The sequence below is a fragment of the Microtus pennsylvanicus genome, chromosome 19 (assembly GCF_037038515.1).
Source record: "Microtus pennsylvanicus isolate mMicPen1 chromosome 19, mMicPen1.hap1, whole genome shotgun sequence".
NCBI lineage: Eukaryota > Metazoa > Chordata > Mammalia > Rodentia > Cricetidae > Microtus > Microtus pennsylvanicus.
Genome location: NC_134597.1, coordinates 12,630,758 through 12,650,159, shown reverse-complemented (window position 1 = coordinate 12,650,159; position 19,402 = coordinate 12,630,758). Strand labels below are relative to the sequence as shown.

Below are 19,402 nucleotides of genomic sequence, written 5' to 3'. Positions count from 1 at the left end.
AGCGTAGCCTGAACTAACTCACTAACAACCCAACCACAACTTCAAGGAACATCATTACTGTCTAGCCCATGAGCACTGTCCTATAACGCTAAACATTCTAAAACGTTTAGAGATGAGGGTCTGTTTAAGGTGATTTTAAAATAACGAGAGACCAATTGAAGCTGCAGGGGAAGCATTTGAAGCCCTGGAAAGTTCTACGTAGGGTCACATACCATTCTGGTATCAAGGCGCACATCTCTCTCTTAGAAGACAGGGATTTCTGGCTGGAGTTAAATTCCTGTGTGTGTTGCCAGAATTTACCTGCCTGCTCTGGGGTTCTGAGTTAGGACTGTAATTTGCATTCTGCGAGGTTGTTTTTCTTTTCACTAATAAACAGGACTGAAGAAGAGCAAAATCTAAAGAAGATGCCCTCAGGCCTCACCTCCCTTGGACAACAGATAACTCTACTTCAGGCAGTCTCTGGAAGACTCAAGAAAGAACTAGACGGAGGAGGAGATATGAATCTAAGACTGAGAGAGAGGTTATTCAAACAACAGCACACAGTATCTATTTAAAAAGAACCAAAGCCATGAAAATTCCAATGGAAACAGGCCTTACCTTCTTCCCTGTGACAACCAGTGTGTAGCCGTTTTGGTCTGATGGCTGTACAACAATAACTTCTGGAGACACAGGCTGGGAATCCAGGAGGAAGTTCACATGAGGGGTGGAAGGTATGGTCCGAGAAAGCACAACCTGAGGAAGAAAAGAAAGCCACACTCATTCCAAGGGACTGGCTTTAAAGATAGAACAGCTAAGTGCATTCGTGTTCCAACTAAAGACCCGCAGTTCCCCGTTAGAAATCAATACCATGTCTTTTCATCACCTGCCTTGAAGCCAATTCTTCTGAACCCTCATGTTTTGCCCATGGTCTCAGCAATTTCTAGACAAAGATCTTGAGAACAATCAGCCGGCACGTTCAAATCAATCCTTACACGTGTGCGGGCAGCTAGAAGAGATGAAACTCTCCCCAGAAAGAAGCCACCACATAGGCTACATCGCCACTGGATTATTCTCTAATCTGTCCTTTCAACCTTCCCCATGTGGCAGTTTCTTTTGACATCATGCTAAGAACAGAAGACAGGGAGTCCAGAAACTTGGGGTTGATTCCAGCTTTGGTGCTCGTAAGCTGTGTTTATCGATCTTATGAGGTCAGAATAGGCCCCGGCTATTGGAATTCAATTTTGTTTTTTAATAACACTGTCTCATGATATGATATTACTTCTGTTACAAATAAAGTTCTACATTTTGTCCTGTCTGTAAAAATAATGCCTGGTGGCTTTAACAATGTCTGAATGATGTGTACAGAAAAACGGTGTTAGTCTCGCTTTTAGGTATTTATCATTAGGAATATTCCCCAGCGATTCGATTTCCCTCCTTCCTGCTTCCAGACCCCAGTGATAATGGAAGTTCAGAGACAGATCAGCAGGGGATATAGTATCAGGACGGCTCTTCGATGAGCGCAGCACTTAGGATGGCTTGCGCATGCTCAGAGAGACTCTTGTCGTCAATGCGGTCAATGTGCGTGCAGTGGGTGTGGGAGAGGAGGCTGGTGCGAACTGGGCTTTACTCTACTATGAGTTTCCAAGAAACTTTTACAAGCTGCATTTTCAAAGTGTACTGGTTTGTCATATGAAATCCTAGGACAGCTATGGGCACCCCGAAGTTAGAATGAAAAGCCAACCAACCAACCAAGCAACAAAAATACTCCCTCAACCATAATTTTTCATTCAAAAAACAGAAGTGCGATTAGAGTAGTGATTATGGGCTTGGCACTCAAAAACATACAAAATACACTTATTTTGAAGAAAAATGGCCATTTTTTTTCTTCTTTAACACAATGAAAAGGCCAAGTAGCCTGAAACAATGTGGGATGATTTCCAAGTGTTTAATTTGTTCTCATGGGGTGAACTGTTAATACCCAAACCAACTAGATGCACATTGAGCCATAAAAATTTAACATCGTGACATTTTTGTTCTACTCCAAACACTCAACACATTGAAAACACCTCCATTAAACTGGGCAGTTATATTTGCACAGAAATTTAATGATGACTCAAAGGTCATGTGGTCATGACCTCAAAGGTCATGAGGTCAGGATGGAAATTACTGTTATTTCCTACATTTAGGGCTCAATAGACATTTGTGACTCTGTGGGCAAAGCAAAGAGGAGTTTAACGTCAGTCCCTTATCCGCACCCCTGGGCTGCTCACCTATTAGACGCTGAGGATCTCAACCCTCTAGACCATGTCACCCGAATTTCAGCTCTTCAATTTTGAAATTTTAAACCCCTTGGGTGCTTAGCTCCTCCCATTCTCTGTAGTTCTTTCTTTCTTTTTTTAAATCTGATTTAAGTCCAAAACCAACACAAACATCAGCTCGTTAACACTCGGTCTTAGGTGATTTTCACTTCCTTGACGATTATGGATCAACTCTTGGTTATTTGCATTTTTCACCCCCCTTCCTGGTTTCCTCTGTGCTCCTCAGACCCTACTACACAACCACCACGATCATCTCCCGGAACACTTTCTAAAGGATGTCTTGCATTTTCTTCATAAGGCTGTCACGTGGTATGCCAGGACTGAAGTTGCAGAGCCGTATGGTAATTCTATATATAACCTTGCTCTGTTTAGAATTTCTTGTGTCTATAATAAGCGATCCCTTCTTAATTCCTAGATGGTTATCTCGACTTGATCACATATCTGATTATATGCAACTTCCCCTTTCTTTTCATAGAGAAGCTCTGCTCTTTGCATCCCTGGGCTTGGGTTGATGGATTTGTTGTTGCCTTCTCTGATTTTTCAGCTGGAGACACCATACACATGACACTGTCATCGTAGGTAACCAAGTCAGACACGATGCTAAGTGCTTCTTAAGAGATCAGAGTAGCCTTTCACAATTATTCTGGATGATAAGGTACTGTTTTTGTGCTTTCAATAAAATCCAAGGGAGAACTTAGCTAGAATGTGCAAGAGTCAGGCTTCCCAGAGGCTTTACCTAATGCCAGAATCCGTGTGCTCGAGCCCTCCTTAAAAACCCAACTGTTGGGCCGGGCGGTGGTGGCACATGCCTTTAATCCCAGCAGAGGCAGGCGGATCTCTGTGAGTTCGAGACCAGCCTGGTCTACAAGAGCTAGTTCCAGGACAGGCTCCAAAAGCTCCAAAACCACAGAGATACCCTGTCTCGAAAAAAACCAAAAAAAAAAAAAAAAAAAAACCAAAAAAACAAAACAAAACCAAAACCCAACTGTTTGGTTCTACGAGTCCAGGAGTGAGGACCAATCTGAAGCTTTGAGTGAGAACTCCCGAAGAGCACTGGGGAGTTGAAGCTGGAACAGTCTTTGCAGTGCGTGCTTGCCCGTTGTTCCTTGTTTCAGGAACCTTGGCTGCACGAGTCAAGTGTGCCTAAGAAGGTCTCTCTGTTTTGAATAGCACTGATAGCTCACATGACACGGAAGTAGCCTAGCCAGCCAAGTTCATGGACGAGCATGGGTGCTGTCTGCTACAGAGATTGGGCAGCAGGAGAAGGCAGGAAGGCCACGAGAAGAAGGGGTGAATCTTTGCCTTTGCAGTGATGAGCAGAGACCTTATCACACATACAAATACCTTTTCAGTTCCTCATTAGCCTTTTCTCTGCAGGAACACCCACTGTATGGAAATGCCAAGAATGCTTTTTCTATCATTAATCCCTCCCTCTCTCTCATTGCCAGAATCCTAAATAATTGAGTAACCACTAAAATCCTCAAAACACCCCTGGAGCAATGCTTGCAAGAATTAGGAGTTGCTTTTTGTTGTCATGGAGATATTTCTAGGGACAGATCAGAATTTGGCATGTAAGTTTAATTCTTATGATAAATCACTCGGCAATCTGAGAACAATTAGTATGAAATAGAAGACTGGCAATTATCTTTTGAATTTCTACTGTGTCCATGACTAATGCTTAGCATTTAGACCACAAAACCTTTTTCTTTAATGATCCTGAAAATATAGCTCTAATGCATTGTTTGAGAGGGGGGGTGAGGGAAGAATTCGAATTACTTGCTCCTTGCAGTTATTAGACCACATAAACTTTCTCAATAAAATATCTGAGAGAGGACGTGAGAAAATACTACATGAGCAAATAAATAACAGTATGGTTTCACCCGGAAAATTTGTAAATGTGAACAAAATAATTCTATGTGAGATAGTATAATTCATAAAAACCGAATTTCCCTAACATACACATAGATTTATTTTCAATTAGACAACTTTACAATTTAATTTTGTTCAAAAACAGATGAACACAATTTAACATAAAATCCATCTACATGGCTATTTACTTTCTCAAATGTTTCTGCTGTTCTTTTTTTAAAGTAGACAATTCAAAAGTTTCATGTGAGGAGGGGAAGATGAGGAGGAGGAGGAAGAAGAGGAGGAAGAAGAGGGAGTGTGGTGGTTTTAGGATCAGTAGAACTTTCAGTGGTCACTCAAGTCTCTCCAAGACTACGAAAGGGTAGGACATGCTCTCAATGCCTAGCAACCCTGATTAAATGCCTTCTTTGGCTGCCCTCTGAAGACACACAGGGGCCTTCCAGGTCCTTCAAGGAACCCACCCTCATCCGGGCTGTTCTGATCTATCCACTCCACCTCCTCTGTATGACACTTTTCCTCATGTGATCCGCCACAGATGTCTGGGGAGCGCACTGCATCCCACCATGGCCGTTCCTCCAGTGAGAATTCATCCCTCTTCCTTCCATCCCTGAAGCTTCCAGCCTGCCTTAGAAAGGCGTGGCTTTTAGAGCCTATGCAAATATTTGCAATCATTACTGCAGTCAACTTTGAAATACTTTCAGTATCTCAAAAAGCACCAATATCCCTTAACAATCATTGTCCAACCTCCCCAGCCTCTGATAATTACTATTCTATTCTTTCTCTCTAATTTTTCCTATTCTAGACAACACATATAAATGGAATCTGACATTATCTGGCCTTTGTGTTGGCATTTTCCACTTAGTATATGTTTTTAAGGTTGTATATGTTCATCAATGCTTCTTCTATTGTCAAACAGTATTCTGCTCTTTACTTAGACCACATTCTATGTATCACTCCATGAGCATTTGGGTGGCTTCTACACTTTGCCTCTGAATAATGCTACTAGGGATAGATGTGAGCTTCCTGTGTGAACATATACTTTCATTTCTCCTGTGTGCTGCATCTAGGATAAGGATTTTTAATTTTTTTTTAACTTTTATTTTATTTTTTTTTTAAATTTTTTCGAGATAGGGTTTCTCCATAGCTTTTTGGTTCCTGTCCTGGAACTAGCTCTTGTAGACCAGGCTGGCCTCGAACTCACAGAGATCCGCCTGCCTCTGCCTCCCGAGTGCTGGGATTAAAGGCGTGCGCCACCACCGCCCAACTCTAGGATAAGGATTTGTAAAACCTTCTGGTAGCCCCATTTTGAACTTTTCAGAAGAACTGCTAAGCTTCTTCCCATAGTGTCTGTACTACTCCACATTCCCACAAGTTAGTGCTACCACGGGCATTTCCTTTTCTCTTTTCTTCTCCACTTTTATGAGACAGGGTCTCTCTACAAAGCCATGGCTGTCCTGGCCCTCACTATGTAGATCAGGCTGGTCTTAAATTCACAGAGAACTACCAGCCTCTGCCTCCCAAATGCTGGTCTTCTGGGCTTAAAGGTATGTGCCACCATATCTGGCCCTGTATTTTCTGTTTTCTTAATTATGGCCATTTTAGTGGGTGTGTAGTGGTACTTTATTGTAGTTTGGGTTTATGTTTCTATGTTTATCACCAAGTGCTTCCCCCCCCCCAGAGGAAAGTTTTTGCCATCCCTGCTCAGCACCCAGGTTTCTTCACAGTCAGAGGGAGCCTCTATGGTGCAGGGTCCTAGAGAGACTTCACAGTCAGAGTGAGCCTCTATGGTGCAGGATCCTAGAGAGACTTCACTGTCAGAGTGAGCCTCTATGGTGCAGGGTCCTAGAGAGACTGGTAAGCGGCAGAGGCGGCACACTCTCCAGGCAACCCGTGGAAGGGTGTGGGGCAGCGGAGGTGGAGGGGCAGAGGGGTTAGATCAGCATGGGTGAGGGTGGGTTCCATGAAGAACAGGGAGCCTCTGCTGCTGTCATGTCTGCCTCGCTGTGGTGGACTGCGTCCTCAGGAGCAAAGAAACCCTTCCCCTTCACATTGCTTCTGTCAGCATTTTGTTACAGCGACGACGAGACAAGTCACTAAAGCTACTTCCGGGCTAGTATTGCAGACACATCAACTACAGGACAACCAGTCAGTGCACAGAGTTTATCTGCTATGCTAGTGAAAAGCAATAACGGTTCACAAACTAATGCTACACATGCTTCATATTTTACGCATCTCTCTTTTTTTTACCCCCTTCAGAATTTCATCCATGAAATAAATTTTAGTTTCTCTTTGTCATCTACAACCCAAACAAACAAAAGTTTCATATTTTCCCAGGGTTTCAAACGTTTATGATGCTTCAAATTTCCATACATGTTATAGTGAACCAAATATAAGCCTTCTAGAACATGTATGCATTGATTTTAAGAGACTGTGCATGAACCCAGCTTAATTTTTAGCTGTGGTCGTGACCTTGAAATTCTTATTTACCGTAAGTTTTTGCTTAGCACAAAGAGACTTCTGAACTCACAACACATAATTTCTTCAAAAGCAACCAACTACCGCTAATAATATTCTTTCGGGCTATATCTAGGTGAAGGCTGTGCGTTTCATTTTAAGTGATGTTTTTCGTGATGCCTCTGTCTGAAAAATGTTGTAAGAGATGAATAAACTAACAATCCCTATAGAGAAATGATGTGTGAGTTTAATCTTCATTCAGAAGCATCTCCATCTCATGCTCACATTGCTGAACCTGTATGTGTCTGTATATTAGAAAATACTACTAATTCTAAACACAACGCATGCCATTGCCTTCCAATGGGAAGCCCTGATGTGGCACAGTGGAGTGGCGGCGTAGAAGCCACAAGCAATCTGACGATAGAAGGTCGGTGGATGAACTGATCTTACGGCAAGGGAGCAATTTTTCTCAACTTCACTGATTACCGATATAATCCTCTAAGTAATGGTCATAAAGAATCATCATGACCAAAAGACATCTTTCCTCTTTTAAGTTTCTTGCTAGACCCAACGAGTCCAGATACGACCAGAAGAGAAAGAACGTGGTGGGTGTTACTAACACTGGAGGTAACAGAACAGGAAAGGGGAGGGTGCTGAAGAAAGACCGGGGTGCTGGCAAAGAACTTAACGGTAGCAATGATTGTGCCCAGGCGGCGGGCACTGTTAGCAGACACGGTGCAGTCGCCCAGGAAATGCTTGTGGAGCTGAATTTGAAACAAGTCTTGGGAAGGCCTCCAGCGCCCCTCCCCCCATCTCTGATTCACTCACTCTCCCCGGCCTGACAGTCACGCACAAATATTTTAATAGCAATGCTTTGCATTTAGAGATTAAAGGCCTTATACAAGTGCTGTTAAAAAAAAAATCAAGCAGGCATTGTTTAGATGTAGATTAGATGAGGAGCTCAGAAGGGGAGACGTGGGCAATCCCTGTGATTAGTCCTGTGATCTTCATGGGAATGCATCCTTCTCCCACATGGCCCTGCACCCTGGGCTAGATTTCCCTGCAAGGGTGCACATCCTCACTGTTGACTTCTGCTGTCTCAAATGCTACTTGGTGTTTTTCTTCAAAGCATCCCAAGAGAGTGATCCCACAAATCAGAACCGTTTTTTGAATTCTATTATTACCATACTTCCACGGATCTCGACTCAGATCCATGTACACGACAGTAGATTTAGGTTTAGTCGCACCTGCATGAGATAAGTTACACTCGTTTAAAAGTTAGCGAAACGTCAGAAATGTCCTCTCTGCCACGCACAGACTATTGTTAGCTAAACAATATAATTCTTCCTAATCAAGTAGCCACTGTGAAATACCTGATTCACTTTGCACCCAACAGCTGGGGCCGTGGCGTGGGTTCCCAGCCCGAGCCCAACACCAACACAATAGGAAGGGCAGAAACAGCTGCAAACTCTTGGGATAAAAAAATTTGCTCAGCGGCTCTGCCATTAGGCTCGAGGGTAGGAAGGAAGTAAAATCATTTCTCTGTGTTTTTCATGTGTGGCAGCTGCCTTGGGTGGGAAAAAAAAATAGGTTGATTCTGTTTTGTAACAGAAACGCTATAGTATATATTAAAACGGTGAGTTGCAGAAACTTAGCCTGGCTATGGATTTAGAGTTTTAGTCCAGTCAAAACACTTCACAGAACCTGGGAGGGAGTCACTCTGGCAATGCCAGCTGAAGGTCTCCTATCTTCCCTGCCCCCCTTCCCTCTTCCCTGCACTGTATCTGATGTAAGCAAACTGGACCTCAGTGTGGTTGGCTGCCTGATTCAGTTAACTGTCAAATGTTTTAGGTTTATTTATATACCAGTCGATGGAACGTAAGTATCACTGAAATACATCCCCCGTGGTTCCAGAGGCCCCTTATCTATACCCACTATTGCTGCCGGGCAAGCCTTTAATCTCTTCAATCAAAATTGTCTTTCCTCAAAAGCAGGTTCCAGCTTTCCTTTGCTTCATGCATTTGTCCAGTAGAGAAGAATTAGTTGGTTCTTAACACATGTTTGTGACTTTACCTTTTTTTCTTTGTGCCATTAATAACAGAAGATAGCTTTTGACTCCCATACACAGTAAGGGACAAGAATAAAGTGTCACCTAACAGCATTTTAGTTATAATGAGTATGTGATTTTATATATACATGATATATTCCTTGGATGGTATGAACTTTTTTTTTTATTAAAGTAAACTTACTGAAAAGTGGGGTTTCCTTATAATTTTAACATGTGAGAATAGACTATGACCCTTTTGATGTTTAAGAAACTACTCCTTTATGGACAAAACAGGTTATATTTAGGAATATATATATATATATATATATATATATATATATATGTGTGTGTGTGTGTGTGTGTGTATTTATGTAAATAAGTATATATATACAATGTAATTGCATGAAATAACAGACAAGATAGGGTTCATGAATTTGAAGCAGAGCAGGAGGGTGTATGGGAGGGTTTGGAAGGAAGGAAGGAAGAGAGAAATGTTGTAATTACAAAAATAAAAAATATCTCTCAAATCTAAAGTGACTGTAAAAAGTATTAGCGAGGACCTGGGCTGGTAAGATAATGGTCAACTTAGAGAAAAAGAAAAGCAGAAATGAAGATGGGGGGGGGGGAAGCAGGCCATCGCCACGAGCACATCCGGAATCCCCTCAGTTTCCAATCCTCCTCCAGATCCTTTGGAATAGCATAGCAATTATCAGTACGAATGAAGCACGCATTCAAACACAAGCAATGTGATCCCATTTCAAACATCACAGGTGACAGCCATATAGGGACGTTACAGTGCGTTAAGTACGTGGAAGGAATATGTGTCCCACCTTCACAGTGAAGAACAGAAAGAAGGGACGAGGACTGGGGATCAGGTAGATTGCACACTAGATAGGGAAAGGGGGAGGAGAGGCCCCGTCAGCAGTGAGGGAGTAGCAGCAGGGGACACAATGTACAAATACATCACAGGATCTTTGTCCACACGGTGACACTGCAACTTTGAAAAAGTCCCGCTATGCTCCAGAGCATCAGAGAAATGATTTGCACCTCTTAAATTGTAGCCATGACCAACATCCAGATTACTCTAAAGACACCGAGAACTTTCAAAACTTTGCTTTGTAAAATAATATGTATCCGTTTGTAGATGGGTACGTCCGAGCAAAATCTCATCAACTCAGTATTTTACGAGAAACCATCCTCTGATCAGGATATTAACCACATCATGCAACGAAAACATAAGCATCTTGCCTTATAAGACATTCTTAATAGTCACAGAAATCCCACAGATGTCATTGTCCTTCTGCATTAATTGAGAATCTGCTCACGAACTCATAGGGAAAGCACCCATAACTATTAAAGCAATAAAATACGCCTAACGTGAGGGGTTGTTAATTTCTGCAAAGTGCTGTGATTCTTGTAGCTAGGAAACACTAATTCCATCAAGTCTAAATTGCGAACCTTTACCGTATGGAAATAGGGCTGCTGGCCCTCAGAAGCGTTTCTTAATAAAGACGGTGCTTAAACAAATTAAGTTTCTGATCTTCTCTGTGTGGCGCGCCACCATTTTTGCAGAACGAGGAGAGATTTTGATGATAACACCCCTTCCTGAGTCCTGCCAGCGTCTCTTGGGGTGTGAATGTCTCTCCTCAGGGACACACACGGCTCACACAATAGCGCTCCTTTGATCCACAGTTTCCCCCGAGAGAGGAAAACACTGCCTGGAAGGGCTTCATTGTTTCATTTTTTACTTTCCAATCATGTGACATAAGTTATGAATGGAAAAAAAAAAGGCCGTTCCAGACAAGCAAACTAAAGCAGCTACATTCGAGTTAAAAGGGTCAAAAACTTGATCAAAACATTCTACCTGCTTCATGAAAAGTAGGCCACGCTTCAGCGTCGGCCTTTTGGCCTCGTCTCTACTGCGACGGTGGTTTTCACTGTCTAGCCTGTTTGTCCATACCTGACAGTGAAAACAGAAGCAAACGAATCACACGAAACCAGCTACTCCAAGAAAGCACCCACCTGCAGGAAGCGACCTTCCGATGTCCCGAGATTGGCAATGGTGAGGTCGCCTTTGATGAAGGTGGATATAGACGTCAAGAGCACCTGCTTGAACTGGCCCATGAATAAATCGACGCGCTGCAAAGCTGTGGTGAACTCCGTCCGATACTCGTCACTGCGCACCTCACAGCCTGATGAATTCCTAAGCAGGGTCTGGAAAGAAAATACGGCCGTAAAGTTAAGGTGAATCGAGGGCAAACAAACTGGCGAGAAACCTCATTAAAGAGCTTGCCGAGAATATCAAGGGGAGCTGGGCAAACAGACAAACAGCCCTAACCATGCACAAATGCTGTAGTGACCGAAACAGCTTCAGTTTTTACTAGGTACTGTTGTGTGTACAGACTCTCAAAGATGGGAGGCAAAGAGCGCTACCTCAGTTTTACACTGTGGTTCAAACGGGCACTCATGAAGGCAGAACCTAGATGCGGTTGAAAGAAAAACAAAACTTTAGATATTTCATTTCTGGACTTCCTAGCAGCAAGTCCGGTGAAATGAATTTCAGGTATATTAATATTAATAGTATTAATAACATATTAACCGTTAATGGTCATACTATAACATATCTTAAAACTCAAGTATATGTTCTTGTTTTGGGGCCAGAGAAGTAGAGGGAAATAGTGGTGATAGAGTTCATGGAGAGACAACTGCGCCTAAGACAACTGAAGCCATCAAGGTCCTGAATGCAGGCATTTTATACAATTCCTACAATCTTCCCGAGTTCAGAAATGGAGGTAATCTCTGTTTTACTCTATCTGTAAAATAGAGGTTGCTACAGAGAAATGTCCCCACCACATAGAACTGTCGCGAAAATTAACTAGCTCATGGAGTCTCAGAGAAGAGAATCAGTCTGCGGAACTCCTGCCACCTTTGGGAGAAAGGCTGAAAAAGAGCGGACGTCAAGTACCTCAGTGAGAAGTTTCCCTAGAGACAAGTACCAATCTGGTGATGTTCCAATTCAACTGGAAGGGTTCAAAAAATTCTGTTCATTGATTCAGGGCAATGCCAAACAATGCCATGATCCCTGGCACTACATATGCATTCAGACCCCTGATTTTTTCTTTGCCTGTCAAATCTAAGCATATATGTTTCCTGTGCAGGACCATTCATGCCAGCACATCCACGGCACACTACCCAAGGCTGTATTCTAGGCTCATGCCTGGACCACATACTTATCATACTGGAATTATGCGTCTCCTGTGATATCTGTTTCATTGATTCAACATTTGTATCTTCACCCACTTGTCTGAGAGATACTTCCCGCTTCCTGACCTTATGCTATTACACACCTCCCAGAATGACTCTTCCGTCCCTTCAGATGTTCAATTCAGACACCTAAATGTCTTCGAGATTCCCCCTTTTCTTTCATCCCGCCCATGTAAACCATCTGCAGTCCCCACCAGTTTCACTTTCCAGCTGCCCTACCCAGGTAATCTACCTTCCGTTTCCAGCGGTCTCATTTTCTACCTGTCCCAGCTGCCTTCTGTCTCTGTGATAAGACACTGACCAGAGGTGACTCCGGGTGGAACGGGTTGCTTGGTTTACTTGTCCAAACTACATCGTTGAGGGCAGGAACTCAAGCAGAGGCAGGAACCACAGAGAAAAGCTGCTTACTGGCTTGCTTCCTGGGTCACACTCGGTAGCTTGCTTATTCCTCCCAGGACTAGCTGTACAGATGATTCCACCATTGTGGACTGGGCCTTCCCACATCAATCAACAATCAAGAAAATGCCACACAGAACTGCCTACAGGCCAATTCTGATGGGGGCATTTCCTCACTTCAGGTTTCCCTGATCCCGACTGACTCTAGTTGGTGCTGGTTTTTGTCAACAGACTGCACTGAGACCTAGCCCTGGTCTTTCTACCTCCAGAACCATGCTCTTTGTCCTAGCCATTGTCAGGTTAGCTGGTAATCCTGCAGTAGACCTTATTTCTTGTCTTGTCTTTTAATGATTCAACACCTCTTCCCTTTTCCTTTCTATGTGGAACACTTCATGCATATCCTTGCTCGTAGGAACGTCATTTTTTAACACGGCCTGCTAATTCATAACATGCGGTTTCTACCCAGCTTCTGCAGGTCTGTGTTCTCTGTGTCTCAATGTGCAGATCTACTTTCAACTGTCCACGTATTCCAGACACTGTCCCATTAATGACCCTGACTTATATGGTTTCCTTTTTCAGGGCGCTGGTTCTCAGCTCCTTCAATACTATATCGCGAGTATTAGACCGCATCATGGAAAGCAGAGAGCTAATAAATAATAACAGAATGACTGAAGAAACAAGGGGGAGGGGCGTGAGTGTGGAGCAGAGAGCTAGTATTTTTTTAAGCTATCTTTTGCAGGAATAGAGCAGTGAGCATTTCATGAGGAGCAAGGAATACTTAAGTCCTCATTGTCCTGATGACAACTGGGAACTGATAAATCGGGGCAAGATGCAGGGGGCGTGAGGATATACTAAGGAAAATGAAGTATTCCCTAGATGAAAAGAAATGAAGTTCATTCTTAGACATCTTTATACTCAGCTACAGGTCTAAGAAAAGGATTTGAAAGCCATAAATCCCCTATTATTATAATTTATTACAATCATTTTTATTACAATTTATTATAATAATCATAAGCTTCTCATTTTTTGTGGTGCTTGTGACTGACCCAGGGCTTTGCACACACCAGGAAAGCAGTTACTGCCCAGTCACACCCCCTGCCCTCCAACTCACTGTTTAAGAACAACAAAAAATTCAGTTTTATTTCTGTATAATGACTGCATTCTTTAACAGTGACCACCCATCACATGGGATTGCAAAGTTCTTATGTTTTCTTGCATCTGCGGTTAAAGGTCACCTAACATATTCTATTCTGTGCGCCGACAATTTCTTCATTTTAAATGGCAGTCAACGAGCAAACTGAGAGAGTCTCCGAGATACTAAATCTATTGTATCTTATAATTAAGCGAATGCTTCCTATCTGGACACCTATTTTGATGTATTAATGAGCCGTTGCTCACTATTTAATTAGAAGCTCTTCTTCGCTAGAGTGCTATAGATTGTTCTGTGGGCTGTACCAGCCACTCCATAGAGACGATTCATTGATAATTGACTTTCTACCGATGATCACATTTTGTAGATCACATTTTAAGCAGCCAAGGGAGGCTGCTTAAAGCGGCAGTGAACAGTTTAAATTCTTAGGCCGTCTATTAGAAGAGGGACTGTTGCAGGGCCAGGTTTCTGGGGCTGCCTTATTCTTTCTCCTAGGCTCTACTCCCTCCTCTACATCTGGGACCTTGAAAAAAATCTCAAACTTGACATAGGGCACACTGTTACTTAACGTGTTTTCTGGGATATAAACACAATGCGTAGTGTGTGGAGTCATCGTGGATCATAAACTACCGTCAGCTTTCTGTCATCAAGACCCAGGAGCTCTCATTAGCTGTTGTCGCCAGTGCCCTCCGGTCTGCCTAGGTGATAAGCCTTGGTATCTGTGTCTGCAAAACCACCAGAGATAAGGCCCTTCTCTGAAGCAGCTGGCTTTAAGGTACACCTTGCTGGGTGGGGCGAACAGGGCACAGGGACAGGTGATCTCTGGGAGTTCCCTGGAACGTTTGCAGGCTTACAAGAGCCTGCTGACTTTTTCTTCAGTGGAACGAGGGTGCTGCAACCCGGACTTCAGTCCCTATATACCTGTTTCCATAGATGTAAAGGTTGAATGTAAATCTGTATCAACAATGCAGTAGGATCTATGTTGTGAACGTCAAGGCCCTTCTCTCGGGAAACCAGTCTCTGAACCCCATGCCTTTAAGGATTAGCAACCTGGAATTATGTCTCTATCTCTCCCCAGTAAAACTGCTCTGTGGAGACGTTGAGCAATGTTAGGACAGGATCTGCAGGACACCTTGATCTCGAAAGATTGTGCAATTTGGAGCTAAGAAACAAACAGGGGCAAGAACATTCTAGTTTCAGAATGCATGGATCCTTGTCTACTTCTTTTTCATCTCTTCCCATAGCAGAAAGCTAAAGGCAGTAAGAACACTGGTTTCCAGAAAGAAGTGATATGCCAACATTCACTGCAGGAGAGAGGTCTCTTCTTATCTCTCTTCCTGCTGAGAGCCTTGGGCAACCCAGAGATTGGGGCAGGCCTCCAGAAGCGCATGCTGTCTAAGCCTTTGCAATGGAAGTTCAATAATGAGCCTTGGTTTAAGCTCTGCATATTGCAAAACAACATGCAAAGAGACCTAACCCTGAGTCTGACCTCAGCATATACACTCATAGGATTGTGCAATACACACACACACACACACACACACACACACACACACACACACACGACTTGTTGTAAACTCCCTTACCTAGCCCCTGTCTTACATCTCATCCTACAGATTACAGCAATTACTCTGCACTATACCTTAATTAATTCAGTGTTGTTTTGTTTGTGTGTGTGTGTGTTTATTATCTTGAGTACTTGCTAGGTTTTTTTTTTTTTACCTGACTCAGACATACGTTTTTTTTTCTTTTTTATAAAAAGAAAATTGAAGTTCTAGAAACCTCAATAGGTTTGATTCAAAATGTTTCCCCCAATTAACACTGTGATATATGCAGCGAGTATGCAATTATCTTTAATTCAGTGTAATTAAGGATGGGATATATTTAAAATAGTGATTCTCTTAATTGATCGATAGGACAGATTTAGCTCCTTTATAGATAATTTAAATCAGTCATGTAGATATTTATTTTTAAATGTAGCTTTGTAAAACCATTCCAGCTTACTCATACCAGTGCTTACAACCCTGACCATGGCAAGTTAGTTAACAGAAGACTTTAATATAAAGGTTATGCATAGTCATATTTGGCAAAAGTTCTAGTAATAGCTTTGTGGGAGACTCAACTTTCAAAATGCAAAGTGTCCTTTCTTAGACTTTTCCGCCAGTTGGCTAAACACTCAACTGTGTCAGCGTCAGGAGCTCTGTTCAGTTTTCTACCCTGAATGCCACACCTGTGGGGACACAGAGGACTTCTGCAGGCACATGCACAGGGCTCTGGACTTCAGTGTCTGGCTATGCTTCTTGCAGATGAAGTTTAACTCCCCGGTCACTTAAACTTCTCAGTGATCAACACTAAAGCCAGAACTTCCCGTAGAGTGCAGAAGAATGGCTCCCGGGCAGAGCAGGCTAGTCTTTAATGCCTGAAGTTGGTGTTGTCTGAACGCTGTCCTGTGCTAAGAAGAGAACTCAAGCCCGCTGTTCTCAGGGCACAGCATGAAAGGAAGATGTTTTCCCAATAGTTCTGCTTCCACTGACTTCCCTAGATGAAGACATCCCGAATTGTGGCTGGGATCAGGTCCGCCTGAAGCCTAGTCTAGCTGCGAGTGTAGCAGAAGAACCAAGCTGGGCACAGAGTCGAAGGCAAGCTGGCGAAAGGACACCCTTTCAGTCTGGCCGGTCACCAGCATGGCCAGCCACCAACACAGCACAAACAGGCCTCTGGTTGGCCTGCTGCTGGCTCAGCACTGGTGAGTCACCAGGTGACAATGCCGCAGCCAGAGTCTCACTTGCCGAGCGGTGATGACCTAATTCAACACGCGTACTGGATTTGTACCCCTCAGGGCCAGCATGGCGCCACATCTGCCTGCAGGCTGTATGTGAATAGGCCTGACTCAAACCCATCATTTTTTCTTCCCCATTTGGGAGAGCAGCTTTTCTCTGCTTGAGCGTTGAAATTCCATAAATCATTTCTCCCAGCCCCTGCCACCTCTGCTTCTGAATATTGAATCCAAAGGCCTACAAACGCCAAGCACATATTCTCCTGCCAAGCCACACCCCAGTCATAGTTTTATCAAGAAAGTATTGCGTTTTTACTAGGGTTACCTGCTCAAGACTAAGCCCGTCAAGATTCCAGTATAAAGAGGGAAGGGGCTCATAAAGCCTGCCCTTAGCTGAGTCCTTTAATTTTGAAGGAGACTAGAAGGAGACTGTGTTCATGCCTTCACGGATGACCCACACCCATTCCATACAAAGCCTAAATAGACTCAATGGGTTAGATATAAAAACAAAAGAACATGAAGCTGGAAGGGAGATAAGCTGGGGGAGGGGGGACCTAGAGTGTGGGGGCAGGGGCTGGGTTTGATAGGATGCACTACATGTATTTATGAAGTTTTCCAAGAATCTGTAAGAAACATAATAAATATGTTAGGCTTTGAAGGTCATAGAATCCTTGTGGCATATTTTACTTTTCGCGCACATACGTAACTCTTTAAAAATGGAAAAATCCATTAACTTGACACATGAGCCAAAATGTCTTCCCAACCCCATCTTCTGAAGGTAAAATGCTCATAGGGAGACAAGAGACTGGCACCTGAAAACAGGTAACTCGTCATGCACAGAGAAGAACTCAGCAGATACGCAGATAAAAACAGCCCCGGCCCGAGGGCTGTGAGAGGAGAGAGGAGTGCCAGTGAGATCGCGTGGGCTTCCACAGCTGTGCAACCCCGTAGCAGAGATGGATGGCGAGGAGATCTGGACAGAACTTGGACTACAGGAGGAGAAAATTCTTGGAATAGATTATATTTTATGTACATGTGTGTATGATTTTTTTCCATTTGCATGTGTACACACGCTTGCATTCATACGTAAATATAAATCTACTCTTGGGGTTAGAACACTCAAGTTTCTCCAATGACATGGTCTCCGGAATTGGACAGGCTAAAACTTTTGCTTCTTTATCATTTCCTAAGGTGAACCAGATATAAAACAGGCTGGGCCCATGTGGTTTTGGTTTGCAGTCTTCACGGTGAGCTTCAGCCTCAGCAAGGAGTGGCAGGGATTCATAAACCCGTTCCAAGAATGGCAGGCAGATTTGGATGCTGTGAGGAGCTTTTTCTGTCCTTCTCTATTTAGCTAAGAGAAACCAAACTGTAATGCATTCATTTCACAGAGAAATTAGAAGACCAGAAGTCACAAAGCCAACCGCTATGTTACATTAACCAATCCTTACTTTTGGCAAGGAGTACTAATGACGGTCTTAGCAGAAGACCAGAGGGGCCAAAAGACAGGTGAAACAGTCATGCGCTGGTGTACTGCTGAAGCCCATGACTACATTCTAGGCCGCCATTAATCCGCCTGCCAATAGCTCTTATCCCTCTTTTCTATCTTATCACTAAGGAGTGAGACACATTTCATGTTTTCTCATCTGGTTTTAGATGTGAACTACTTATCAGAGACTTCCTGAGTGGGCTAAGTACTCAAAGTCCTGAGCCCAAAGCCAAATCTCTCATTTCAGTTGGCCTATCTCGTTCAGGAGAGTGTTTCTCTGCCTAGCATGTACCTCATGCCAAGGGGTGCCAAGTGAGGGGAATCCTGTGGCCATAAAAGATGGGACTGATGAAGAGATTTATTCTTTTTTTATTTATCCATGCATCATTTTAAATGTGAAGCCGTGACTGGGATCTAGGAGTGAAAACCTGTGGGTTCCAAAGGCAAATGTCAAGGGCGGGTACCACTATGACTATCACTGCTCAAGCAACAGCCACTAGATGTCCAACGTTCCTCTCCCCAGCAGTATCACTCAGTTCTGGGAACGTCCCAGAAGTTCTGAAGGAAAGATGTCCTCCCTCTGAAGCCTCCTCCTGCTTTTAACTCTGTTTCTTTTTTCAGTTAACTACCAAGTTCAGTAACTTCTGTCTGGCCACCTTCCTCATCTTTCTCTTCATCTCCTTTCATTTTTCCTGCCTTTGATTCATCATTTTCCCAAAGTGTATCGAGATCACAGTGCCCATGTGTTTATTAATGTAAGGAGGGAACATAGGCTAGAAGAAACAGAACTTTTTAGTTTCTCCTCCCTGTTAACTCTGCAAAAACCACTACTCTATAAATTAGGTTTTTGAGATTGGAAGGGAAGAAGGAAAGGTAGTTTACGGGAAATGGTGCTTTTACTAACAAACATTTTAATAGCCAATTTGAAACACAGATCTGAGACTGCTCGCGGAGCAGGTGGTAGAAGGCCGGGTTATGTGGGGACTGACAGACCCTATGGGCGGATTTGATAGGCTGGATGTAGGACAGAGTTCAGCAATGTTCTTGAGCCAGTTTGTACCAGCTCACGGAGCCATTTACGCAATTTTCCTCCTGGTTGTACTCCGTGGCCAAATCTGTTTCCGTGATAACTTGGCATCGGTGGGATGGGATGCTGAAATGCCAGAAACTGGCCAGCAGTGAAAGTTGGGGGCGTCACTATCTCCTACCAAGAGTTCGTTCTTGGCTTATTACTACATGTGAGGGAAACCAGGACCCAAGCAAGGGATTCCTTGAACATCATCCCAATGAGCGTGGACTTTACCCTGCTCCACTGAGGACTCCCCGGATTGTTGCTAGGGTTGCAGCTCTAAAAACAGGCCGATTTCTAGAAAGATTACCACATCACTCTGGAGACAGATTCAGTAGAGATGAGGACAGATCCAGGGTGATCTAATTTTATCTTATTGGCATCACTTTTAAACACACAACAACAACAACAAATCTGATAGAAGCAATAACGTTTTCTATTTCTGCTTTATGAATGCATAGAAAGAGAGAAAATAAGAGACTGTTCATGAAGAAAACTGAGGCGGGCCAAATGATTCCTTGGGCATATTGAATCTCTTGATTAAATAGGTGTTGTTTGCACATACACACTAGCAGCTGGATAAGAAGCTTA

At 43.3% G+C, this 19,402-nt stretch overlaps 1 protein-coding gene across 4 annotated transcripts in view; it reads right to left on the bottom strand.

The window, feature by feature from the left end:
• The window catches only part of Met (MET proto-oncogene, receptor tyrosine kinase), a 109,430-nt gene that overhangs the window by 49,807 nt on the left and 40,221 nt on the right, over positions 1-19,402 (bottom strand). For all 4 annotated transcript variants that reach the window (XM_075953415.1, XM_075953414.1, XM_075953416.1 and 1 more), the window contains 2 exons: positions 10,690-10,881; positions 598-732 (listed from right to left, as the gene is read on the bottom strand). In XM_075953415.1, the coding sequence (XP_075809530.1) occupies positions 598-732; positions 10,690-10,881 (327 nt within the window). The remainder of the gene's footprint in view (positions 1-597; positions 733-10,689; positions 10,882-19,402) is intronic.